Source organism: Girardinichthys multiradiatus, chromosome 4 (genome assembly GCF_021462225.1).
Source record: "Girardinichthys multiradiatus isolate DD_20200921_A chromosome 4, DD_fGirMul_XY1, whole genome shotgun sequence".
NCBI lineage: Eukaryota > Metazoa > Chordata > Actinopteri > Cyprinodontiformes > Goodeidae > Girardinichthys > Girardinichthys multiradiatus.
Window position 1 is genome coordinate 4,663,581 of NC_061797.1, and position 27,721 is coordinate 4,691,301.

The window sequence follows — 27,721 nt, forward strand, 5'->3', positions numbered from 1 at the left end:
CCTGAGCCTTGCTGCTGCGGGGTGTAGCCTGCGCTAAATGGAACGCAGCCGCAGTCAGTCTGGTTCCTGTATTTCAGCGCTTGCACTGCTAACTGTGTGGCAAAACAACTTTATCACAACGTTGCTCCATATAACTGAGGTGTCCATATTACTCACAGAGACAGTTCGCATTAAAACGGAGTGAGCAAAATGCCCGCGGTGTCTAAAGGCGATGGAATGCGTGGTTTGGCTGTATTCATCTCAGACATCAGGAACTGTAAGTTTGTTTTGAACCTTACATTGGAGTTAAGCTAACGTAAAGTAGCCGGTGGTGGACACTGGCAGCCCGGTGTCTTCTTTCGAGGTCATAAGGAGTTGTGTTTGTCCAAGCAGGCTGCGTGTTTAAATATAATGCAGTGTGTTTGTACATTACTGAGCAGTGTTAGCTGTTAGCTCCAAGTGGCTAATGTTGCGTTCAGGGCGTGGACCAAACCGCTCCCTGGAGATAAAACCTATTCGGGAAATTAAACAGGAATTAGAAATAAAACCCACTTCATCACTAAAAATCTACAAATACAGCGAATCCACCAGGTTCCTGGGCATAAATATGTATAAGTAGAATGACGGAATATTTCTTTTACCTCGTTTACTCTTTTTCTATTTGGTTCTTGCAAACCTCAAAATGTAAAAGTGTCCAATTTAATTAAAAAAATGTACTTTTTTCTACTATATTCGTTAAATGGGTATAGTAGAATTGAAAATAAATAACAGTATTATCGGGTTTAATATTTGATTAAAAAATAATCGTATTAGTTGTTAAGGCTGCACAATATTAGGATAACACGATACTGTGATATTATCCTTAAATAGTGTAATAATAATAATATACATTTTTCTCTTGACTCCTGCTTTACATTTCTCCACCACTCGCTCTGAGCTTTAGGATCTTGTTAAGTTTTAGGTAGGCTCTGTGCATAAAAGAGAGTGCAAGTCCAACCAAAAGGATGTATTATTTTCAGGCAACATGACCTCTAAAATATTGTAGCCTACCAATAATTCACCCACACAGTCCATACTGATACTGCATTGATGATGCATTTCAATAATAAATTGTGCAGCTGTGGTTTGAGTATCATTCATTCCTACAAGACAGGGAAGCCTTTCTGCCGCCATGTGCTGTTAATTATTTAAAAGAGGCGTTGTCACTTTTTGTAAAAGAGAGAGAGAGACAGCTCTGCTGTTCAACATTTCACCGTTATTTCAAAACAAAGACAACATGATTTCAGAGCTGATATTTTAGGTTGTTTTTAGCAGGTTATAGAAATGAGTGTGCGCCAAGGCTAACCTTAACTATAGGATTTTCTAACCCATGTACTATGAGAGATAGAACTGGACTCAACAAAACGATTAAACAAAGCAAATTTGCTGTAATACATTATTATCATTGTTATTATTAGTGTCTGTCCGTTCTTCCTTCCTTCCATCGTCTATTCTTACTAATCTCTGCTGGGTCATGGTCATTAAGTGAGAGGTGGGGTACAGGGAGACATAGAGCAAACAACTATGCACACAAACACAAGTATTAAACATCTTAAGTAATGACCAACGTTTAACCATCTTAATAAGCAAATTAAAAAGAGCACCAACCCAACACACAGCACTTCAACAAGCGATAGAACATTTTGATCCAGTCATGACATGCTAAAAAATACATTTGAAAATGTTGTTTACATGCCAAGATCATCTTAAACTCCCCTCTTAGTATTTATATGAACCACAGCGGGTTCAACCCTAAGATCTGCTGACTTGAACCAAACCCAGTCAAAGCTAATCTGTCCCTAGTGAGTCAAGAAAAAGCAGGAAGCAGATTCCTCAGTTTTTATGTTTTTTTTTTAAAGCTCTTCTGCCATTTGCAGGTAAAAGTAAGGAGGCGGAAGTGAAGAGGATAAACAAAGAGCTAGCCAACATCCGTTCCAAGTTTAAAGGTAAGTCAGCATGCTAACCCTGAGGAAGTCATACAGCACAGAATGCTCTGAGTTTAAGGGGTTTTCAGTCTGCAGCTGTGTAAAGTACTCTATTGCTTTCATTTCTGTTATGGTTTTAAAGTCTGACAGGAGGAGTAACTGTTGGGTTGTTTGTGAGCTGAAGCTTTGATAGCTTGAATCATCCAGGTTTATTGCTGCTTTTAGAATATATAATGTTGTTCTCCTACATTGTGATGTTACCCAGCAGAACAGTAGAGCCAATTAAATTCTGAACGTGGTTTCTTTTCCATTTTAAACTCACTTTGTATCCATTTTTGTTTCCTGTGTTGCTATGGTTTCCTGTGTATTGGTAGGAGACAAGGCTTTGGATGGCTACAGTAAAAAGAAATATGTATGCAAGCTGCTCTTCATCTTCCTTCTGGGCCATGATATCGATTTTGGGCACATGGAGGCTGTCAACCTGCTTAGCTCTAATAAATACACCGAAAAGCAAATTGTGAGTATTTGTTTGCTTGTTTTGGTTAGCTTCAAAGCTTACATTAATGGGAGACAAAGCACATTTGACAATGGCACTGTTTGACCGGGACCAAGTCCTTGGTGGTAATATAAGAAATGTATTTGACAGTGTAGCCCATCCTCACCTGTATGGAACACTAAGGGCCTAATCTACTGAAGGTTTGCGTGGGTAAAAACGTGTAAAAATGATAGCCTGCGAAAAGTTGATCTACTGACCAGGTGCACCGAGGATTGCGTCTGTCAAATGAGGAGAAAAGGAGGCGCAATTCCTTTAGCGTGAGAGAGAGAGAACCTTCTGTGCACATTTCAGCATTAGCAGGGGAAACATATCAGCTATCCTGCAATGCCATTTTTGAGGGCTGTAAAGTCACAAACAAAAGCCACGCCATGTCTCTTTGACCACTCACTGACCTGTCTGTCCCATGCGGGTCAGGAGGAAGTGCGGCGGCTGCAGCCATTTGGCCCTGCGCTCCACACTTCATGAAGGCAAAGTGGAGCCGGAGGAGGGAGTGGCAAGGTGGGATGGTGCAGGGCCAGGTTGCTCAAATAAATGCCCAGCACACACAAAACCCTCATTTAGAAATCCCTGTCTGAACCACCACCACTGCACCCGTTATCAGTTGCACACGCATTCTTAGTGGATCACCCGTAATTCACACACAATTTAGCACTCCTTATTTGGGATCTTTGTGGATCAGGCCCTTAGTTTCTAATGGCAAGAGTGCTATGATACCCTTACCCTCAAAAGCACCAACGGTCATAGTTAGATCTCTCAGTAATAATGTTGAAGAGCACCATAGCTAGTCTTCAGACGTCTAGCAGTCTGTAATCTCTTTCAAGATCAACCTAAGACATTTTCTATGGATAGAAATTAGTTCCAGTATTATGGCAAGCAAAGGATATGGAACTTCTCAATAAAGAAAAATGGTATTAAGAATAATTTACATAGATTATACAAAAGTTGAACCTAAATTTTTGCGGTTTGCTGTTTTTTCAGATGTTATTTTGAAACTTTTTTTTGGGAGATCCAGTTCTACCTATTGCATTCTTTCAAATCGCCTTTTACAGATTACATTCTCTACTGTTCTTGTCTCCACACTTCTGAGGGCAGGGCTTCCTCTGAAGGGTGGAGCGAGGACGCATTTCTATTGGTCTGCATGGACACAAATTAAAAAGGGATTTTTTTGATGTGACAACATATGAACAAACTCACTCTTTCTGCCGCTGGACTATGAAGTAAATTTTGGACGGTGTGAAGTTGTCTTTAGGCACCATATACAGGACAAACAAAAATGAAACCTTTTCCGAACGTTTTGACTCATTCAGGTATTTCCACCTGTGCTCCTCCGTCATGTGGTTGTAATTTCTGTTTCTTTCAGGGTTACTTGTTCATCTCAGTGCTGGTAAACTCTAACAGTGACCTCATCCGTCTGATTAACAACGCCATTAAGAATGACCTCGCCAGTCGCAATCCAACGTTCATGAACCTGGCCCTGCACTGCATCGCTAACGTGGGGAGCAGAGAGATGGCTGAGGCTTTTGTTTCTGAAATTCCCAGAATCTTGGTGGCAGGGTTTGTACAAGATGATTCATTCATACACTAACAAAGCTTATCAAGCAGGTATTATTGCTTTTTTCTGGTTTGATCCTAGAAAGAGTTTATGGCGAATTCATGTTACAAACTGGTTACAGTACCTTGCAACATTATCCATACCTCTTGAATTTGTTCACATTCTGCACATTACAATTTCAAACTTCAACGTAAGGAATCAGGATATTATGTGATAGACCCTCACAGTAGTAGTGGATGAAGTAGAAGAGAAAGTTTTGTAGAAAGATAAATCTGAAAAAAGGGGTCTGCATTTGGATTCACCCCCTCTATTCTGTTAGCCCCAAATAAAATAAAATATAATCAAGTGTCTGTTTAATTTCCAGTATAAATCCTGATGTTCTGTGCGTTCTGAAGGCCTGAGAGAACATTAGAGAACATTAGGGATCACGCAGCATCATAAAAAAAGCTTAAAGCAGAGTTAGATAAGAAAACAGGATCCCAAGCGTCTAACACAGTGAGCACTGTTCAGTCTATTGTGTAAAAATAGGAAGTGTGTGGCACAGCTGCAAACCAGAGAACTGCTAATTCTGGAGGAGCTGCAGACATGTAGCTCAGGTGGGATAATCTGTCGACGGCACAGGTTCTCATGCTTCCCACAGATATGAAGAAAGCCAGTAGAGGTTCCATTTGCAGGTCATGCAATGGAAAGGCAAACATCTGGAAGAAGGTACTCTAAGCAGACATGCCCAAAATGTTACGTTTTGACCTACAAGCAAAGCACCATGTGTTACAGAATACTAACACTGCACATCACCCTGAGTGATGCCTTTTAAAAAGATGACGTCTCAATCCAATCCTGAAGTGTTTTGTGAAAAGATCTATTGTTAAGTTAACATTACAAATCTGCAGGAAACATAGTTACACCTTTTCTGGTTTTTGTCAAATCTCTGCCTTGATGGTCACTGGTTTCCATTCTGTTATTGGTAGCTATGGGAGGAGACCACAATTGCCATACTGCATCAACCTCACTATTTTTGTCTCAGTATTTGTATGAATAACATGAAGTTGCATAATGTGCTCTTGCCAGGGACACCATGGACGGCGTGAAGCAGAGTGCTGCATTGTGTCTGCTACGGCTCAACAGGACCTCTCCAGACTTGGTGCCTCTGGGTGAATGGACAGCACGAGTGGTCCATCTGCTTAATGATCAGCACCTGGTAAGACTTGTGATGCGTCTGTTCTAGAAGTAAAGTAGTTACTGGTTTAAATGGTAAACATGGTGATATTTCTAATGTTAGTATCAGAATCAGAAAAGCTTTATTGCCAAGTACGTTTTTGGACATACACAGAATTTGTTTTGGTGTAGTCGGTGCAATACAGTACAAATTAAACAGTATAAACATATCTACAATATAATATAAATATATGTGCACAGTTTTAAGTGAGTGAAAGTAAATGTAGAGCAGTATAAGATGCAAGAGCAATACAACAGTGGAGGTGATCATTGTGCAAGTAAAGCAGGAGTCCAAGCTGAGCGTTAATGTAACGCATAGAGTTACAGGTTACAGGTGTCCTGTCAGCAAAAACAGGGGGGGTGTGGGGGAAAGGGAGAGTGTCAGGGTGGTTTCCGGGCTTTGTTAACCAGGCTGGTGGCAGATGGGAAAAAACTGTTCTTGTGGCGTGAGGTTTTGGTCCGGATGGACCGCAGCCTCCTGCCAGAGGGGAGAGTTTCAAAGAGTCTGTGACCGGGGTGGGAGGGATCAGCCAGAATCTTCCCTGCCCGCTTCAGGGTCCTGGAGGTGTACAGTTCCTGGAGCGACAGTAGACTGCAGCCAATCACCTTCTCAGCAGACCGAATGACACGCTGCAGCCTGCCCTTATCCTTGGCTGTAGCAGCGGCGTACCAGATGGTGATGGAGGAGGTGAGGATGGACTCAATGATGGCTGTGTAGAAGTGCACCATCATAGTCTTTGGCAGGTTGAATTTCTTCAGCTGCCGCAGGAAGAACATCCTCTGCTGGGCTTTCTTGATGAGGGAGCTGATGTTTGGCTCCCACTTGAGATCCTGGGAGATGATGGTTCCCAGGAAGCGGAAAGATTCCACAGTGTCAATTGTGGAGTCACAGAGGGTGATGGGGGCAGGTGGGGCTGGGTTCTGCCTGAAGTCCACAACCATCTCCACTGTCTTTAGAGCGTTGAGCTCAAGGTTGTTCTGGCTGCACCAGTCCAACAGATGGTCCACCTCCCATCTGTACGCAGACTCATCACCATCAGAGATGAGTCCGATCAGGGTGGTGTCGTCCGCAAACTTCAGAAGCTCGACAGACTGGTGACTGGAGGTGCAGCTGTTGGTGTACAGGGAGAAGAGCAGAGGAGAGAGAACACAGCCTTGGGGGGAACCGGTGCTGATGGTCAGGGAGTCAGAGACGTGCTTCCCCAGCCTCACGCGCTGCTTCCTGTCAGACAGGAAGTCAGTGATCCACCTGCAGGTGGAGTCGGGCACACTCAGCTGGGAGAGCTTCTCCTGTAGCAGAACTGGGACGATGGTGTTGAAGGCAGAGCTGAAATCCACAAACAGGATCCTGGCGTAGGTTCCTGTGGAGTCCAGGTGCCGGAGGATGAAGTGAAGGGCTAGGTTGACTGCATCATCTACAGACCTGTTGGCTCTGTAGGCAAACTGCAGGGGGTCCAGGAGGGGGTCAGTGATGTCTTTTAGGTGTGAGAGCACAAGGCGCTCAAAGGACTTCATCACCACAGAGGTCCGGGCGACGGGTCTGAAGTCATTAAGCCCTGTGGTCCTTGGCTTCTTGGGAACAGGGACGATGGTGGAGGACTTGAAGCAAGCTGGCACATGACATGTCTCTAGTGAGGTGTTAAAAATGTCTGTGAAGACTGGAGACAGTTGATCAGCGCAGTGCTTCAGGCTGGCTGGTGAGACAGAATCCGGACCAGCAGCTTTCCGGGGGTTCTGTCTCCTGAAGAGTTTGTTGACGTCCCTCTCCTGGATGGAAAGAGCCGTCCTTGGCGTTGGTAGGGGGCTGGTGGGGGGGAACTTCAGGGTGGGGGTTGGAGGTGCCGAGGCCCCTCTTGAGGTTGGGGGCCGAGTATTACTGGATGTGTGCAGGCTTTCAGTATACTCTGGTTTATCTGTTTAACTTGGTCAGAATTCTTGGACCAGCAGCTTTGTAGCAGAACTCCTAAATAATAATATGAAGCTTTATGCCGGATGAGTGCCTTTATTTTGTCTACGGCGCCAACACAGTAGATGAACTAAGACACATCATCACAATAAGAGCCTAAAGCATATACACTGCTCTCTAAACTTCAAATACATTTTAAAGCTAAATAAAATAACAGCAGCATGCCCTCTGCTCCTAAAAACACTGTGCTCTCAGTGCTGAGTCTATTTAGAGTTTTTCTAACTGAAAATTGTTTGTAGATTTCAAATGTTTTTATTTGTGCTTGGAACAATCTCAATGTTGGGTGCATCATGATGAAGTGCAAGTAGAAATTAGGCAGTTTCATTAAGCAGCTGTTGGACTCAACTTCTAAACGGTTCTCTGGTTTTGGTCCTTGCATGTCTCATTTATATCACTGTTGGCTGTGCAGGGAAACCATCAAGCTAAAAGTACTCCAGGGCCAAAAAACTACAACATCACAAATCATTAAATTTGGACATTTTTTTTACCCACTTAAGAATAAACCAAGCATGTAGGAAAGGGATGGGTAAATTATTGCCATCTGATAGGTATTATTTAATCAACTCAAAGGTAAGGAAAGACACAGAGTCAGTTTTACTTGCAAGGGTAGCTGTACACTACAGACTACGAAGTATTAGCCCCCTCTCTCTTTATTTATACATGCTTGGTCACACACAGTTCAAACATCATTCAGAGTGGGGGTGTGGGGGTGTGTGTGTGGGGGGTCAGAAAGGTTAGGGTTCATGTGTCTTGATTTAAAGAGAAAGGAGTGAGGATTGGTGCCAGTCCCTAGATGTTGCTGATAATAGCATAACTCACCCTTCTCTCTTATCTCTTTGTCTATGACATGTGGGAGAAGAAAGCACTTAGAGCAGACACAAGTGATAAACAATATAAAAAGTCATAAAAACCCTAACATCATCCAAACGTTAAAAAATGCTTTGGATGTTTGCCTCATAAATAGAAAGGCTTCGAGTTTTCAAATTCTTTTGGACACCAGTGAAAAACAAAATGTCTTTATTCTTTGCAATAAGAACAGGATTTGGGTCACTCTTCCTTTGAAAAGGCTTGCTGTATTTAGCCAAGAATCATATTTCCTATGAATTTAAAGAGAATGCAAAAAGCCTAGTTATTAAAAGACAAATATTCTGTGTGGTACCCAACATTTTCCATTGTCGGTTATAAATTTGCACTTATAAAAATAAAAAGTCTCTATCTGCATCAACCGCCTGTGCTTACCAAATTTGTACCACTATTGAAATACAGTCTGGGACCGCACAAAATATGGTTCTGTTGGTGTTTTAGTAGTAGAGGCTGAGTCCGTTTCAGTATCTGTGTACCTGTTTGCAGGGAGTAGTCACAGCAGCCACCAGCCTCATCACCACTCTCGCCCAGAAGAGTCCTGACGACTTTAAAACCTCCGTCTCTCTGGCTGTGGCCAGGCTCAGTAGGGTGGGTACCGCTCTGATCTGTCTCATGGCATTTTGTTCTAATTTCACCATCTAGAACTCTCTGTCTTTCACAGATTGTGACCTCTGCATCCATTGACCTGCAGGACTATACATACTACTTTGTTGCTGCGCCATGGTTGTCGGTCAAATTGCTACGCCTCCTGCAGAGCTACCCTCCACCTGGTATGGTCCAGTTATGCCATGTGTTATTGGGGCAAAAAGTACTTTTTGTTAGAAAATAAACATGACGGACGTCTGTTTTGGTGTAAACCCAAAAACTGAAAAATGGGTTGTGGGCCTCTAGTTCTTAAGCATGTGTGGTAACCTGCCTAAGGAGACCATCATATTACCACTGAAGCTCTTTTTGTAAGCAACATCACGTAAAACAGTTAGACATGTTCATGAAAGTTGGAAATAAATAGTATGTGCTCCTTTAAAATAGTTGTATTCAAAAGAGTGAAAAAATGCGATTGGTTGTTGCAGAGGATGCATCGCTGCGGAGTCGTCTGACCGAGTGTCTGGAAACCATCCTTAATAAAGCACAGGAGCCACCTAAGTCCAAGAAGGTGCAGCACTCCAATGCAAAGAATGCTGTTCTGTTTGAAACCATCACCCTCATCATCCACCATGACAGGTGGGTCTACACCGCTGAATTATGTTGGAAAAACCAAAAAGTGGAACATTAAGCTGTTTCATTGGTGTTCTTTTCCCTTTTTGTGTCTTTACAGACTGTGAGCCATTTAGTTTAGCAATTAGGTTTTTTCCTGTAAAGGTGTCACTTCCACGATGACCACAGGTGTATAAAACAACGCTCCTAGGCATGCAGGCTGCTTCTGCAAACATCTGTGAAAGAAAGGGTGGCTCTCAGGAGCTCTGAGAAGTTAGGCGTAGCACGATAGAAACCAATAAGTCCATTTATGAAATGTTGTCTCCACTAACACAAGAGTGAACTGTTAGTGGAATCAAAACAAAGTGAATGCAGCGAGGAAGACCAGCAGCTGAATCAAAATAACAGAGAGGAGACATCAGCTGGCAGTTGGCAGCTGTCTGCAGAGTCCATACCCATAGACCTAATGTGGCCTTCAGATTAGCTCAAGAGAAATTCTTTGAATGGGTTTCCATGGCATTAGCACAGCATCAGATGCTCTGGCGAAAAGCACACCCTTGTTTTTATCATGTTTTTGTCATAGAGTAGCAGATTGTGTGTTAAAAAGCAATTGTGTATGTTTGTATTAAATTAAATTGAATGGAATCCCAGCCGATGTTTTCTTTAAAGCTACTTAGTTATGGAAAACAGTTCTAACTATAATTCCTATTAACCATAAAAACCCTTCTTAAGCTTTGGACAGCCTTCCCAGATGAGGTGAAGCTGTCAGAGCTGCAAAGGGTGGGACAGTTCAAAAGGAAAGCCAATGTTTTAGGAATGGGATGTTATTAGAACTCATATATGTGTAAAAGCAAACCTCCCATTATTTTTGACAATAGTGCATATGATGCTAGTCTAACTGTAGAGGAGGGTTACAAGGTACGAGTGGATAAACAGAAATCCATAGACCTCATCCTAAACCCTATAAGGTGTCGGACTAACCCTGGTGCTGTTGCTGCATGTTGCAGTGTTGCATATTACTTGTCGACAATTAGATAGTGAAATGTGTAATCAGATGTGAGCATTACATGTTGTCGTTGTGTGTTGTCTCTCAGTGAACCCAACCTGTTGGTACGGGCCTGCAACCAGCTCGGCCAGTTTCTGCAGCACAGGGAAACAAACCTCCGTTATCTGGCTTTGGAGAGCATGTGCACGCTGGCCAGCTCTGAGTTCTCCCACGAGGCCGTAAAGACGCACATAGAAACAGTCATCAATGCCTTAAAGGTGAGCCTTACTGTAGGCCTTAATATTACATGTTGTCTCAGGAAGCTGACAGATGCTTCCCCTTAGCAGAGGTGTTGAGGGGAAGCACCGGCACACAAGCTTTTCAGTGTCTTTGAACAACATGTTCAATAAATGTGAATATTGTACAAAAGTTCAATATTTTTTGTCACTCGTTTAAGAAAGTTAAACTCATTTAATGTATGGAGATTCATCACAAATAGAGTGAAATATTTCAAGCATTTATTTCTTGTCATTGTGATGATTATGGCTTACAGATAATAAAAACCTAAAATTTAGTGTCTCAGAAAATTAGAATATTGTGAAAATGTTTGTCATAGAGTGGTGGTTCCTTGCAGGACCAAAATCTAAACAGGATGGCGAGGTTTTAATCATCCTACCTGTAAGTAGGTACACTTACAGGTAGATGCAGGACACAGAACATAGGCAGGGAGCCGGGCGATAACGGGCATGAACAGCCAGGCAACAGTAGAGTCCAGTAGTGAACAATGAAACCAGAGAGGAGAAAGGCACGGCAAGCAGGTGAGAGGGAGTAACCGCTGAGACCAATGAGGGCAGAGAGAGAGGAGAGAAAATAGGCAGGAGTCGACCGAGGAACACAGAACCACTGGAAGGAATCTAACAGAAATCTAAATGTACTGGAATACAAGAATAAACTAAGAAAAAGGAAGTAACTAAAGAACATAAACAACATGGGAGAAACAGAGATCAAATGTGAAACTCAAACACCTAAACCTAATGGACACAGTGAAATGAACTGAAGAATACAAAATCTAAACCTAATTACAGCAAGAAAATGTTCAAAAAGTACACTTAAATACCGATTGATTGTGACAAGTATCTAAAACTTATGGTGTTTCCGCTAATTAACTCCAAATAGCTGCAAAGGTTTCCTGAGCCTCTATCATGAGGGTCTCAATCATGGGGAAGAGTGCTGACTGGACAGGTGTCCAGAAGACAGTCGTCGACACCCTTCACTAGGAGGCTAAGTCACAAAATGTGAACAACCAGCTAATTCGGCTTTGACCGAGTGCTGTGTCCAAGTATATTCATAGAAAATGTTGAGGAAGAAAAAACTGTGGTAGTAAAAAGGTGCAGCAGCAACAGGTATAACTGTAGCCTTGAGAGAATTGTGCAGCAAAGTCCATTCAAAAAATGGTGGGGAGCTTCACAAGTGGACTGAGGCTGGAGTCAGAGCATCATAAACCACTACAAACAGACGAATCCTACATACAGGCTACAAGCATCTTATCTGGTCTAAGGAGAAGAAGAACTGAACTGTTGCTCAGTGATCCAAAGTCCTATTTTCAGATGAAAATACGTTTGCACTTCATTTGGAACTCAAGGCACCAGATTCTGGAGAGGCCCAGAATCCACATTGCTTGAGGTCCAGTGTGAAGTGATGGTTTGGGTGTGCCATGTCATCTACCGGTGTTGGTCCACTGTGTTTTCTGAAGTTAACGTAGTCAACGTAGCTATCTACCGGGAAATTTCAGAGCACTTCGTGTTTCCTTCTGGTCCTTCATGGAACTGGTTCAATGACCATGGTGTTACTCTGCTTGATGGAGCAGCAAACTCTCCTGACCTGAACCTCATGGAGAATCTATGGGGTATTAACAAGAGACACCAGACCCAACAATGTAGATGGCCTGAAGGCCTATCAAAGCAACCTGGGCTTGGATTACACCTCAGCAGAACTAGGGGCTGATAGCCTCCATGCCACCCCGACTACAGAGGGCATAGAAATGAACATACTTTACAGAAGCCTGACATTTCTGTTTAAAATATCCTTTTCATTAGTCTTATGTAATATTCTTATTTTCTGATACACATAGGTTGGGGTAAGCCATAATCATCAAAATTACAGGAAATAAAAGCTTTGATTATTTCACTATGTGTAACAAATCTATGTAATATATAAGTTTCATCTTCTGAAACGAGTGACAAAAAATAAAGCACTTTTTTACCATATTCAAATGTTTTGCAATGTACTTGTATTTAATTCTTGCTCTTTGTACAGTAAGGCTAAATAAGTACGGATCCATCAAGCAAAAATAGCAAGTGGATCATTTAATACACGGAATAAACTCGTACTAAGAAGCTCTGTGATAATCTGGAAGAGTTTTCTTCCTGGAAAATGATGCTGAGCAGCGACCGCTTCATAGCAGCAGATCACTGAATGGACAGAGCTCGTGGATCAAAAGAGCATCATAATTCATTCAAATGAGCAGCAATAGAAAGCAGAAGATGAAATGATAAAATGGCATTATATGAAGGTAGATCAATACTGTTGAACTGTGAGGCCTGAGATATGAGACGATGTAATAGTTTGGAATGGCAGTCTTTAAACGTATTTAGAATGGAAAGCCATAATGAATCTGAGTGCTAATGCATTTACTCAAGTCCAAAAAAAACAAGGCTGAGCAGAGTTATGAACAATGTACAGCATCTTCCAAAAGTATTCACTCCTCTTGAATATTGATGCATTTTGTCACACTACAACCACAAACTTCAATTTTTTTTATTGGGATTTCATTTGATAGACCAACATAAATAAGTACATGATTTCCAGGAGGTAATTGCACAAGGTTCTCAGAAGTGTGGTGTATTTGTCGAACAGTTGAATAAATAAACAAAAAACATTTTTTTGTTTATTTATTCTTTAAAAATTAATAAAAATTTCTTAATTCTTCTGATTATAGCCAATCTTTCTTTCTTAAAGCCACATTGTATCCCAGCCTTCAACAACTTGAGCTACCTAAGAGTTCAGAGCTGAAATCTTTGCTTCATGTGTCCTCTGTGCAGACTGAGAGAGATGTGAGTGTTCGCCAGCGGGCTGTCGACCTGCTCTACGCCATGTGTGACCGCAGCAACTCCAAGCAGATTGTAGCAGAGATGCTGGGCTACTTGGAGAGAGCAGATTACTCCATCAGGGAGGAGATTGTACGCCATCAGAACACACGTTTAGAATTATGTCTCTCAGTGTAAGATCTTCTCCTCAGCCACTGGACTATTGCCCACAGGTGCTGAAGGTTGCGATCCTGGCAGAGAAATATGCGGTGGACTACACCTGGTATGTGGACACCATTCTGAACCTAATCCGCATTGCTGGTGACTACGTGAGTGAAGAGGTGTGGTATCGCGTCATCCAGATCGTCATAAACCGGGATGACGTCCAAGGCTATGCTGCCAAGACCGTTTTTGAGGTGGGCACAGAGATTCATTTCATCACTGTTTGTGCTCAAAATAAAATTGACTTTGCCTGTAGAAAAAAGTGGACATGTGAACTACTTCACTCCTTGCGTACATTCTGTCTTTCCCTTTTTCCTTTTGCTTTTGTTCTGTCCTTTCTTTCCTGTCCTCTTTTCTTCCCTTCCTCCATCCCTTCCTGTTTCAGTTTTTTTCAGGTTTCATATTTAAAACCTGCCTAACTATATTCCATCAGTTCTCTGTGAACTATATTGTCTTGTGTTTTGAAATGAGTGTGAAACAGTGAAAACTTTGGAAAGATGAATCTGGAACCAGTAATTTTTTACATGAAAAATGTGTAGGAACCATGTATGTCTGACACTGATGCTAAAGGGCAACCACAGACACTGTATTGTTTGTTTATGGTGCCAGGACATTACATTTGTAAAGCAAAATAGAAAGCACTAGCTGTGCTGTTTTTACCTCTTTTATTGCATAATAGCATTGCACAATTTATTGAATCATTATGTTCATCACAGTATCAATATTTGAAATATCCAAATCACAAAGGACTGCTTAAATGCAATATTTGGTTGGATATAATATTTGAAATGCCTTGCATGCTAAATATAGTTGGCATGCAAACTATATATAAAGCTTAAAGAAAATGGTGGGGAAACTGTCAGTGAGAAAAAGAAAGGAATCAGGAAAATGTCAATTAATTGTAATCAGTGCAATATGCATCTACAGTATAGCAATTATGTTTAGTAGAATTGGATATAAATCTTAAAAGTAGAGATGTTCCAACATACTCTGCCCGTCTTATACAGATTATTTGAGTTCTGATCAGTTCCTGTGGATTTTTTATTCTAAGGACTATAACACATGAAAGAGAAAAAAGTCCTGCAGATTCCAGCTGTTAGGTTTTGATTCAACAGAAAATGTACAGTAGAAAAGACAAGATTAGCCCTATTTGTTTCTACCTCATATCTGAGTTTTACTAAATTAAGAACAAAGTGTATTAAAGAATGTGTTTTAGATGTTGTATGTTTATAGGCCAGAAATGGTTGCAGCTTTTAGTTTTGGTCCATTTAATCAATTGGAATAAAAACCCTATTTGTCATGACTTTACCTGCTCATCAATGATCACAGTCATGAAAGTGATCATTTGTGTATTTCTGCTTAAGATGTATTGAATTCATCATTTTAAAGTTAGATTGTAACCAAAGGCTTAAGAAATGTCACCCTCGCTGAACAAACTGCCTAAAGGTAAAACTCCCTGACACTTGTCCAGAGGAAAAACCAGAGCTCTAGTTGAGTTCAGGTTCTACCAGCTCTAACCAACATAAAACCGTTCCCCTTTCTTTTGCACACCAGTGTTGTGCTTGTCGGACATGGTGTTTTTGTTGTGCGTGTTTTTTCTTGTCAGACAGAAAATGTTCTTCCCTTTCATGTGAATATCCACAGGCCCTCCAGGCTCCGGCCTGCCATGAGAATCTGGTGAAGGTGGGAGGTTACATTCTCGGAGAGTTTGGAAACCTGATTGCTGGTGACCCACGGTCCAGGTACTGACTGTATAATGAACATATATTTCAGCACTTTATTTTTATATCCTTGAAAAATTCAAACTTACACAAAAACAATCTGTTCAGAAATGTCTTTTTGTGTCCCAATCAAAAAATAACGAAAATGTTTTTATTTTTTTATTTTTACAGTAGTCATAGTGGAGGAACTGCTTGATAATTATTTTTAGAAGCATTTTTGATTAATGCAGTGGAAAAAATACTTTTGTGTATTTTAAACTGAAAAAGGCTGACTTATTTGAAGTTTCACGGTTTATGACCTCTTCCTCCTCAGCCCTATGGTCCAGTTCAATCTTCTTCACTCCAAATTCCACTTGTGCTCGGTACCAACTCGGGCCCTGCTGCTCTCGGCTTACATCAAGTTCATCAACCTGTTCCCAGAGGTTAAAGGCACAATCCAAGACGTCCTCCGCTCGGACAGCCAGCTTCGCAACGCTGACGTGGAACTTCAGCAGAGAGCTGTCGAGTACCTGAGGCTCAGCTGCATCGCCAGCACTGACATACTGGTAAGCAAATAATTCAGGGAGGTGAACAGACTTTGCATGGGCCTTAAGCTTTACAGAAGGCTTCAGTCCCATGCAAATCCTGCAAATTATACGAGAGTGTTTCTCTCCTTTGAGAGGCTTTAACAGAATATGAATCTGTTTCTAGTTGCATACAGGTGGTCTCCAAAGTTTAGCCCTGTTAAACGCCAGGTTTTTGTGACAAACAAATGAGATCATGAATCATTTCAGACCTTTTTTTCCACATATATAGTGATATTTATCTGGTAGAATTAAACTGATATATTGAATTTAATAACTAAATAAGAGGGAAAATCTAAAAAACATAAACTTGAAGTAAGCTGGTTTCATGAGTGTGCACAACCTTAAAATAATGCTTTATTGAAGCAATGTTTGATTTCATTTAGTCGTCGGTAGTGCTCTACCAGCATGCCGCAGCCTAACTCGATAATAATGCCTCCAAACCTACCAGATTGTGAGGACATCTCAGGTCCACAGTCCTCTTCAGGGCACCCCACAGATTTTCTCTCGTATTTGACTGTCTTTCCACAGCTTTAATTTTCTTCTGGTGAAGCCATTCTTTTGTTCGTTTTGACCCTAAACTTGAAGGTGTTGGATCGCTACTGATACTCAGAACTGTTCATGAATTCACCCACATTGACAGAAAGTCTAGTTCTACCCGAAGAAACAAAACCCCAGATTATGATGCTTCCACCATTTTTCCCTGTTGGTACGTTCTATTATTGACTACTGTGTTTCTATCTGTTTTGGGCTTTTTACCAACCTTATCTTTAAGAGTTGGGCTAAAAGTTTGATTCCATCAGACCATAATGCATTCTTCCTCAGGAGTCACATATAAAGCAACAGTCCTGACCAAGCATTCCAGCAGCTTCTTCAGCGTTGCTGTTGCCCTCTTGGCTTTCTGCCTCGGCGGTTTTAGCCTCGTGAACTTGTGAAAAATGTCTTGTTTTTGTATGTCCTTGTGGTTATTGACTATCTTTAGTGTTACACAGTGTCTATATAATGCAGTAGATTTTTTTGTGTTCTTCTCCTGAGTGATACCTTTGCCCAGTGAGATGTCGTTATTTTATCACAGAAACCTGCCATTTTAACAGAAGTCTTGACTTTGTTGGTCAGCTCCCACCAGTATTGCATCATTTTGTCTGTGCCCCCAGGCCACAGTTTTAGAAGAAATGCCTCCATTCCCAGAAAGAGAGTCGTCCATTCTGGCCAAGCTGAAGAAGAAGAAGGGCTCCAGCAAACTGCCTGACATGGACGATTCCCGACGGACTTTCAACGGCAGCACCGAACACACTGAGGACATCGAAGTCACAAACAAGGTATCTCATGGATAAATCAGAAGTATATACAGTGCTTTGCGAAGGTATTCGGCCTCCTTGAACTTTTCAACCTCTTGCCACATTTCAGGCTTCAAACATAAAGATATAAAATTCACATTTTAGAATCAATAACAAGTGGGACACAATCGTGAAGTGGAATGAAATTTATTGGATGTGTCAAACTTTTTTAACAAATAAAAAACTGAAAAGTGGGGCGTGCAATATTATTTGGCCTCTTTACTTTCAGTGCAGCAAACTCACTCCAGAAGTTCAGTGAGGATCTCTGAATGATCCAATGTTGTCCCAAATGACTGATGATGATAAATAGAATCCACCTGTGTGTAATCAAGTCTCTGTATAAATGCACCTGCTCTGTGATAGTCTCAGGGTTCTGTTCAAAGCGCAGAGCATCATGAAGACCAAGGAACACACCAGGCAGGTCCGAGATACTGTTGTGGAGAAGTTTAAAGACGGATTTGGATACAAAAAAATTTCCCAAGCTTTAAACATTCCAAGGAGCACTGTGCAAGCAATCATGTTGAAATGGAAGTATCAGACCACTGCAAATCTACCAAGACCCGGCCATCCCTCTAAACTTTCATCTTGAACAAGGAGAAGACTGATCAGAGATGCAGCCAAGAGGCCCATGATCACTCTGGATGAACTGCAGAGATCTACATCTGAGGTGGGAGAGTCTGTCTATAGGACAACAATCAGCTGTCCACTGCACAAATCTGGCCTTTTTGGAAGAGTGGCAAGAAGAAAGCCATTTCTCAAAGATATCCATAAAAAGTCTTGTTTAAAGTTTGCCACAAGCCACCTGGGAGACACACCAAACATGTGGAAGAAGGTGCTCTGGTCAGATGAAACCAAAATCGAACTGTTTGGCCACAATGCAAAACGATATGTTTGGCGTAAAAGCAACACAGCTCATCACCCTGAACACACCATCCCCACTGTCAAACATGGTGGTGGCAGCATCATGGTTTGGGTCTGCTTTTCGTCAGCAGGGACAGGGAAGATGGTCAAAATTGATGGGAAGATGGATGGGGCCAAATACAGGACCATTCTGGAAGAAAACCTGTTGGAGTCTGCAAGAGACCTGAGACTGGGATGGAGATTTATCTTCCAACAAGACAATGATCCAAAACATAAAGCCAAATCTACAATGGAATGGTTCACAAATAAACATATCCAGGTGTTGGAATGGCCAAGTCAAAGTCCAGACCTGAATCCAATCGAGAATCTGTGGAAAGAGCTGAAGACTGCTGTTCACGAACGCTCTTCATCCAACCTCACTGAGCTCCAGCTGTTTTGCAAGGAAGAATGGGCAAGAATTTCAGTCTCTCGATGTGCAAAACTGATAGAGACAAACCCCAAGGGACTTGCAGCTGTAACTGCAGCAAAGGGTGGCGCTACAAAGTATTAACGCAAGGGGGGTTGAATAATATTGCAGGCCCCACTTTTCAGTGTTTTATTTGTTAAAAAGGTTTGACACATCCAATAAATTTCATTCCACTTCACGATTGTGTCCCACTTGTTGATTCTTCACAAAAAATTAGAATTTTATATCTTTATGTTTGAAGCCTGAAATGTGGCTAAAGGTTGAAAGGTTCAAGGGGGCCGAATACTTTCGCAAGACACTGTAAAAGCTTCATGTAAATGCATCTCTTTGTACTTCTCCTTGATTTCCTCCATCCTCTTCTGTTTTCCCTGTGCTTCTCAGTCTTTAGTTAATCTTCTCCTCTCCTTTTTGGCTTTTCTGTCCATCAGACGTCTTGTTTTCTGTTGAAAGAGCTGATTTACACAGACAGACCCCCTCCTGTGGTGCCACCGTGCTCTCCACCAGAACCTTGGAATAACACGTTTTCATTTTCCGTGCAGTTTTGTATTTTGTCCGACTCTTCCACGTCTCAATGCTACCTTGCATCTTCACACTTTCCTGCATGTGTGTAAGACGGGTGGATGAAGGAGACAAATGTTTCATTTTTTACATGATTTGACAGGATCTTTACAGGGAGGTAGCAGGTTTTCCAGAAGATTCCAGCTTTTTCCTCTTTCTGATCTGGTGAAGGTGACCTAGAAGAAATACTTTTGCTCTAAGTGTGAGAGAGGACTCCAGTCAGTCATTTGCAAAGTATTTCTACCTTTAGAACTTTTTTACACTTCGTCACATTACAACCACAAACTTCAGTGAATTATGTATAGATATTATGTGGGAGATCAACACAAAGCAGCTACATCATTGGAAACGCAAAGGCAAATGTTTAGTAACAAAACATGCAGCCAACTGCCTTTAGAAATTGCCTGATCAGTTAATAATTCACCAGTGTATAAATTAATCTAAGTAAAGATCCATCTGTTCTGTGAAGGCCTCAGCAGACAGGTCAGGGGGAAAGTTATAAAACAACATTGTGAAGGTTTGAACATTTTGACACTCTGACTAGAAACCCAGGCTGTGAATGTCTCACAGAGCATGGTTCAGTACATTATGCTAAAATGGAAAAAACATGGAACAACTGCTAACCTTAGAAGGTATGACCTTCCGCAAGCTGGGAGTGGCCCAGTCAAAGTCCAATCCTATTTCAATTGGTCCAAAAGATACATAGAAATGTGTGGTTACAGTGTTACTACATGCAAAATAAAGTTAAGTGGATATTAAAACTTTTGTGAGACACTGTAGTGTAATGAAAAAACATCCGTCAGTAGAGCCTAGATGTGTTCCTTCACTGATCTACAGTCATATTCAATATGTATGAATATTATTGAAAAGTTGATTTATTTGAGTAACTACATCACTAAATGAAACACATCATATAGATAAATTTCACACAGACTGATGTTTTCAAGCCTTTATTTCTGTTAATTATGGTGATTTTCTGCTTCCAGCTAATAAAACATGACATTTAAGATTAGAATATCACATCAAACCAATAAGGAACATTTTAATACAGAAAAATGGGCTGAATGGAAAGTATGTTCACTACCTGCTTATAGGTTATTTTCAAAAGGTGCTTTTTAATCTGACAAGCGAGCCTCATCACAGGACATGTTCTAATGTATTAAATATGACTGTGTGCAGCTGCTGCAGAGTTGAGGGCCAAAACTTCTTAAAAAACTTTCTTTGGAACACAATTCACCCTCTTTTCCCCAGACTATGAATGGATAGGAAACTGGTTTGAAAATGGATTTTAAAAAAGTCCCAAGAAATTTGAAATATTTTTACAGAAGCATTGAAGCCCTCTGTTTAAGGAGACTATAAAAGAAAGTAGAAAGTGGATTTTCGGAAGGCAAGCATTATAAAGCGTGAGGGTGGCCCTAGACATTTGCACACTGAGATAATGCCTCTGAGCGCCTAACTAAGGCCAAATAATCTGCAGTCAGTTACAGGTCGAATGACACTGGTAACCATTTTGAAGGGCTCCAGTTACACTCTGAACTGAAGGGAACACAAACATTAAAAAACAAAGTTAAAACACAGGACATTTAGCTCAGTGATCATCAAATCAGCTTAAATGAAAACAGTGATTGGATGATGTGTCTCCAGCAGGGTCCCAGCCACACCTTCACAGACACGCTGAATCTAAACACAACCCCTTCAGGAGCCAGTCTACTGGTGGACGTCTTTTCTGACATCTCCAATCCTGCGCCTACAGAGGGGTCAGACGAACATTTTCCCAGGTAACATTGTAATAATAGCTCAGTCAACTAAAAGACGTGAGTCGTTTGAGCGGAGACTGAAGAGGAGGAGGAGCTCAACCTAAGAAAGTGTCAAATAGTAAATTTGACAGTTGCTTACAATACAAACCTGGTGTGACGAAGATGTCACGTTATAACGTGAAACAAAGAGCAGCAGCAGATCTGAATGGCTGTTACTGAGAGCCAGTCATCTACAGGAAGATGTTGGTGGATTGCCATTAGACAAGGGGGTTTAATGCCCGCCTACCGACAATAGCTTCCCCATAGTGACATCTGAAGGTTGCCTTTAGCTCTGGATAATAGTTTGTAAGCGTCTCTGGTCAGACGTAAGATCAGACTTCTTTTAGGTTTATTTCTTACCAAACAAAACTTTGACCTTTGAACCTTGTATTGCTTTAAAAGAGACCATGATTAGACAGCACTTTTAATAGGCCATTTCTTAATGACTGTTTTTAGTTATTTTACAGCAACATAAATGATAATACCTGTAAATAAAAGCAACTTTACCATGACTTTAATTTGGCCAAATTACTTTAAGTGAATGTCAGTAGAAACAACAAGACAGAAATTAACAGAGTAAAACAAGATGGCAGAGACCAGACTGCAAGTAAACAAGTTTATTAATATCATTTTAGAAGGCTTCATTAGAAAGAATGTGGTTTTATGAGGGGCTGAGGAACGTTCAGATGTTAATAATGCCCCATAGGAAACACATTCTGAATAATAGACAGTCAGTTATTGCTGTCTTTCATTTAGGAAAAGGAAATAAGATCCTTAAGCAATTTAATGTTGGTTCTCCAGTGAGAAAAAATATTCACAAGAGATAAACCTTCAAGACTTTGCCCAGTCTGTCCAGAGGTGGGCGATCCCGCTCGTTTAATAAGAGGTCAGGAACCCTGAGGTTTCTGGAACAATGTCCATTGGACACATGTCACCGAGGCAGAGATGTTTGTTCAAAATGAAAACCACCCAATCAGTAGAAAGACTGCAGCATGGTGGTAGAGGGGCTTATTGTTTGGGCCTGTCTGCTTTTCCACACATCGTATCTGAATTAGCTCCTAGTTTATTTTAAAGAAAGAACCACATGTATGTAATTTCTAGTCTTCAGTTGTTTTTTTATTAAACTAATTTTAAGACATAGAAAAGAAGCACATGTTTTTATTATAAACCGTTAAGGTTTACATGTGCTTTTTACCACGTCTGTATAAAACATATCTTTGTTTGAGAACAATTATTAATGTTAACAGTTTGCTTGTAAATTTTAGGTTTGTGTGTAAAAACAACGGCGTTATCTATGAGAACCAGCTTTTACAGATTGGACTGAAGTCTGAGTACCGCCAGAACCTCGGTGAGCCGCTGCACTGTTTCCTCTAGCACTGTTGAGCTTTCTATGATACTTCAGGAAGAATATTTAAAAACCTTTCAAAAATCTGAATTAAGATTACTGGTATTAGTAAAAGACTGAAATGTGGTTGGAACCGAATGACAAAAAGCTGGTTTACTCTCTGTCTTCCTGCAGGTCGCATTTTTTTGTTCTATGGCAACAAGACATCCACACAGTTCCTAAGCTTCTCCACATCAGTGGCCAGTCATGACATCATCAACACTCATATCCTCTGATATGCTTCCAAGCTTTTATCCTGGTTATTCCAGACTGTTACTTATTGTTGCTCCTTGTCTAACGGTTTTTCATTTCTGCAGTTCTGCTGCCTGGGAATGCCTTACCTGCATTCTGTTTAAGACATATGGATATGTAGTAAATACACCTATCGTCCAAAAAAAGTCACACCCCTGTGTTTTATTGAACCACCTTTAGCTTTGATCACGGTACACATTCACTGTGGCATGGTTTCAATAAGCTTCTGCATGTCGCAGCATTTATTTTCCTTCAAAGTTGCATTCAATTTTCACCTAGATCTTGTAGAGTTGATGAGAGGCTTGAAATGCTGAGCAAATTCTTCTCCCGCACATCCCGAAGATTCTCAGTGAGCTTATGGTCAGGACTCTATTGTGGCCAATGCATGTGTCAACATGATGTCTCCTCCTCCTTGAACAACTCATCTTGGAATATGCCGGATCAATCGGGGATGAGGTCAGCTGACCTTGTTTTTAGGACACATTCTCACAGCTACTCAGCTTTTTACTCCCATTCCCTTGAGTTCCTGTTCTCTTGCCCTTGTGGAAATGCTCTTACTTTAACTATTGAACATAGCATTAAGTTCTGAATGATCACACTTGAGTGCGCACAATCATTAAAGACATTTTCGACCACGTTTACTTTGTTGAAGATGATGGTTCCCACACTATCCTTCCAGTTTTTAATAGTGCATTGAGCCGTTCTTCACCCAGTTTTAGTTTCAGGAATCTCCTGAGATGTTTTCTGTGCTTGATGCATGCCAGTAATTTGACTCTTCTGAAACAGATTAGCCATCGATATGCCTTCTGTCTCTGTTTTGTTATTTTGTAACAAATGAAAAGCGACTCTCTTCATCAATTTAGGTTCAATAACTTGTTTCCAGCTTAAAGTCAATCATTCATTCAGTATGTTTCTAATGGGAGGCTCTTACCTATGCATGTAGAATCCTTGACCAGCAGCTTTACAGCTGAATGTCCAGGTTAAGCCTGTGGACCCGCTCATTGAGGCTGGAGCTCAGGTCCAACAGATTCTGAACATTGAGTGTGTGTCAGATTTCTCAGATGCTCCTGTACTGAACATACAATTCAAGTTAGTAAGACTATACACCGTGTCTTATTCTTTATTCTGTTTTTTAGTTACTTATATGCAAACTTAATGCTGTATGTGCAAGAGCAGATATGGTGGAACTTTGCAGAACATCGCGGTCAAACTTCCTGTGATGCTAAATAAGTTTTTCCAGCCCACGGAGATGACATCCCAAGACTTTTTCCAACGCTGGAAACAGCTGGGAGCGTAAGCCTAATATAATCTTCACATGCTTCTCAAAATAAAATAAAGTGGTACCATCCAGTTTGTTTTTAAGGTTAATGCAAAACGTTGCATGTCTGGAACGGTTCATGTAACAACTGTTGTACTTGATGGTGATTTATATTTATATATATATTATTTCGGTAGAAGTTGAAATGTTTTTGTTTCTGTGTCATCAGCCCTCAACAAGAGGTGCAAAAAATCTTCAAGGCCAAAAACCAGATGGACAGAGACGTTACCAAGGCCAAGGTAAATAATAAAACCATGTGTTTGATAGGGAACATATGTATGACATGACAACAGTACTCTGCATGAATGTGTTACGTCATGTTGGTGATGTCAAACAGAAGGCTTGATAAAGAAATGGAAGTGGTGGTGGTTGATAAATCAGATGTTTCACCTCTTCGGTTTTTGGAAGAATTACTGACATTCTTCTTTGATCTCTGTTGCTTTCATTCCTTCAGCTGTTAGGTTTTGGTGTAGCCCTGTTGGACAGCGTGGATCCCAATCCTGCGAACTTTGTTGGAGCTGGAATCATCCACACTAAGACCACTCAGGTGGGCTGCCTCCTCAGGCTGGAGCCCAATGCACAAGCACAGGTAAATAGACACTTTAATAAATAGTGTGCTTTGCACAAAACTGCACCTTCTTTACATTTTCTTTTTACATTTTGTTGTGTTCCAACTACCAAGTTCAGTGTTTTTTTATTGGGATGACAGAATGAAAATGGAATGAAAATGATCCATAGTTTGCAAACCTAAAGTGATCCAAGCATTTGTATTTGTATTGTTCTGTATTGTTTTGCAGCCTCTATCAGATTTTCTTTCTAATTTAGCTCCATCCATCTTTCCATCAACACTGACTTTTGTTGGTCTGGCACATAAAATCCTACTAAAATGTACCAATCAGAATCACAACCCTTATTATTTGCCAGGTTTGGGCACACAGGCAATGAATTTGACTTTGCTTCCACTTTGCTCTTAATTAAGACATTTTAAATACTCGTACTCGCCGTTTTCCGCTTATTTGGGACCGGGTCGCAGGGGCAGCAGATGTCCAGACTTCCTGGGGGAGGCGTCCAGGAGGCAGCCGATACAGATGCCCGAGCCACCTTAACTAACTCCTTTCAGTGTGGAGGAGCAGCAGCTCTACTCCAAGCTCCTCCCAGGTGGCCAAGCTCCTCACACTATCTCTTCTAAGCTCATTTCAGCCGCTTGTATCCGAGATCTCGTTCTTTCGATCATGACTCAAAGTTCATGGCCGTAGGTGACGTTAGGAACGTAGATCGGCCTGTAAATCGAGAGCTTCGCTTTTCGGCTCAGCTCTCTCTTCACAACGGACCGGCACAGCGTCGTCATTACTGCGGCAGCCGCAACGATCCGTCTGTCGATCTCCTCCTCCATTCTCCCCTCACTCATGAACCAGACCCTGAGATACCTGAACTTCTCCACTTGAGGCAGGAACTCCACCCCAACCTGAAGAGGACAAGCCAATCTTTTCCGGTTGAGAACCATGGCTTCGGACTTGGAGGAGCTGATCTTCATCCCAGCCGCATCGCACTCTGCTGCGAACCGCCCCAATGCCTGCTGTAGGTCTTGGCTAGAGGGGGCAGCAGGACAATATGGTCTGCTTCAGGCGGAGTAGTGTGGTTTTTGTTCTGGCCGTGAAACATTTTAAATAGAAATATATTCATTTATTTTAATACACCTTCTGGTGCTACTTGGAGACATCTTCAGTGATGAACCCAGGTTCATAGTGTGTTCGGGGTCTTGGACGACCCAGCCGGGTTGATCTGCCACGGACTTGTGTCCAAGTGACCCACTGCTCTGAGGTTTCTCTCTCCGGATCAGCCGCCTCCAGGATCATTTTTTTAGCTGTTCTTCATGGAAAATATGACCTTTTAATAAGGTAAATATGTGTAGTTCAGTAAATAAATATTTTTCAATAAATATTTTGTAGTACAGTGTTTTTCCAAAAGAGGAAGATAAGGTTGAATGAGTTGATATTTGGAGTTGGAACATGACAAAATATGAAAAGTAATAATAATTGTCTTCTTTGACATTTGTAGTGAATAGACAATGTAAACAAACTGATTTGAGCTGAATAAATGAATCTGTTCCAACTATCATATAGATGCTGTAACTGGGTGATTTATTTTGTCTGTTTCAGATGTACCGCCTTACCCTCCGGACCAGTAAGGAGTCCGTATCTCAGAGGCTGTGTGAGCTGCTCTCAGAACAGTTTTAGACTTAGCACAGCACCTGGCTTTTTTACAGTTTCTTACTTCAGATCAGAAATGATAAATTGTACAGTGTACATTTTTGTTTTATTTACTGGCTTTATATCTAACTGACCTGAAAAGTATTTTTTGCACATAGCTCTAGTTATGTATTACTGCTTAAAAGCTGCCTCGTGTATGTGTCCTCACACTGTGAGCACCTTAGCTGAATGCTGCAGACAGTGTGAGATGCTCAGAATGCTCATCTGGGTCTTTCTGCAGCTCCAACACTCATCATTTGTTTTTTGCTGCTTAGGTACTGCCTTCAGCACTGAGGAGACTGAGTTACTGGCACTTGAGAGTCTTGTTTGTTTGGTAGTGTTTCACACGGCTGTTACACAATCATTCTGCACTTGTTGGCTTTAAAAATAAATTACACAAGTAGCTCATAGACAATATTATATTGGAGGTCAGCATTCCAACAGTTTAATACATGATGTCTCAGGAGGAAGACTTGCTCTTTGCTATTTATAGAACATATTTTGTATGCATCAATTTTGTTTCCACTTTGGGAATTTTTGGTCACCTGGAGTTGTTTCTATATAGCATTACATAAAGATTGTGAGGGGAAAGGCCGTGTTTTCATCAAAATAGAAAACTCCCATGTAACGTTTGCAAACGTCTTTACAGAAAATATGATAAAGGCCTATTTTTTAAAAGGGATTTTAAGATTTTGTTTTTAAGATGGGTTCTGTTGAGACATTATGAGCAGTCAGTGTTTTACCTGCATTAGATCACTGTTAACGTTCTTATTGTGCATAAATACTGACATGTTTTTAACAGAGGCAAGCAAAGCTACTACTGTTTGTTTTCTTTGCCAGTGGTATGAGCATTTTACCTCTAGACACTATATACACACACACAGCAGCTGCTGATCAAATGTTGCTGCATTGACCCAATAACATAATTTCATGCTATGCTATGCAGACTGGTGCCTGAATCCATGTTAAATTCCTGAAGCGTCTCAGCATGATGGCAGCTCTTGGTCTCTAATTATTTTAGCTAAAAACTATCTTTAATCTTTTAATGTGCCGTCAATGTTGCATTTTATTTATGTTTTCCATATTTAAAGTACACCATCCTGACGCAATAAAACATTGAATTCTATACTCTTCATCCTAATACACACCATGATGTGAAAGGACTTAATAGTCCACAAGATTTTTTTCATGTTTAGAGCAACGTCACACATGATTTTCAGTCTGTCAGCATGCATGGAAAGATTGGAAACAGTTTGAAAGTAGCCATCATGTTTGCTTTCTGTGGTTGGTTACACCAGTTCATTGCAATGAGATTTCCAATGCCCATTTTCCACCTGCTCATTTGGCCCTACTCAACTTCACTCGGTTTGCTTTGCGAGCTTTTCCATTAGTTTTTTCCAACTGGTACCTAGGTTTTTTGGTCCCTGCTCCTGAGCAGGTACAACCGGGCTTGAGTAGGGACTACATGTAACGTGAACAGACTGCTGTTCACTGATTGGCCATGGGACCAGGAGAAATTAGGTTTTCACTGAGATGGTGAAGGGAAAAGTTAATAAAACTCAAAAGTGACTACAATAATTCTGTAATGCAAAAACAGAACAAAAGAGCAAAGTGTACCGGAGTCAAATTCCTT

General features: G+C 41.1%; 1 protein-coding gene across 3 annotated transcripts; it reads left to right on the forward strand.

Annotated features, from left to right (window-relative positions):
• Positions 1–27,231, forward strand: LOC124866509 (AP-2 complex subunit alpha-2-like). 3 transcript variants are annotated; one of them, XM_047362318.1, is made up of 23 exons: positions 1–256; positions 1,896–1,964; positions 2,318–2,460; positions 3,860–4,053; positions 5,120–5,249; positions 8,583–8,684; positions 8,758–8,866; positions 9,167–9,317; positions 10,385–10,553; positions 13,377–13,514; positions 13,595–13,777; positions 15,228–15,325; positions 15,618–15,849; positions 17,022–17,186; positions 20,737–20,867; positions 22,151–22,233; positions 22,405–22,494; positions 23,487–23,610; positions 23,698–23,814; positions 24,009–24,078; positions 24,294–24,428; positions 25,999–26,050; positions 26,364–27,231. In XM_047362318.1, the coding sequence occupies exons 1-23, from the start codon at positions 190–192 to the stop codon at positions 26,471–26,473; spliced, it is 2,862 nt and encodes a 953-aa protein (XP_047218274.1). In that variant the 5' UTR covers positions 1–189; the 3' UTR covers positions 26,474–27,231. The 3 variants fall into 3 exon arrangements, 2 of the variants coding, with proteins under 2 accessions (XP_047218274.1, XP_047218275.1); XM_047362319.1 differs by having other exon boundaries at positions 3–256; positions 25,999–27,231; XR_007037848.1 differs by lacking the exons at positions 24,294–24,428; positions 25,999–26,050; positions 26,364–27,231 and having other exon boundaries at positions 23,693–23,814.
• The last annotated feature ends 490 nt before the right edge of the window (positions 27,232–27,721 follow it).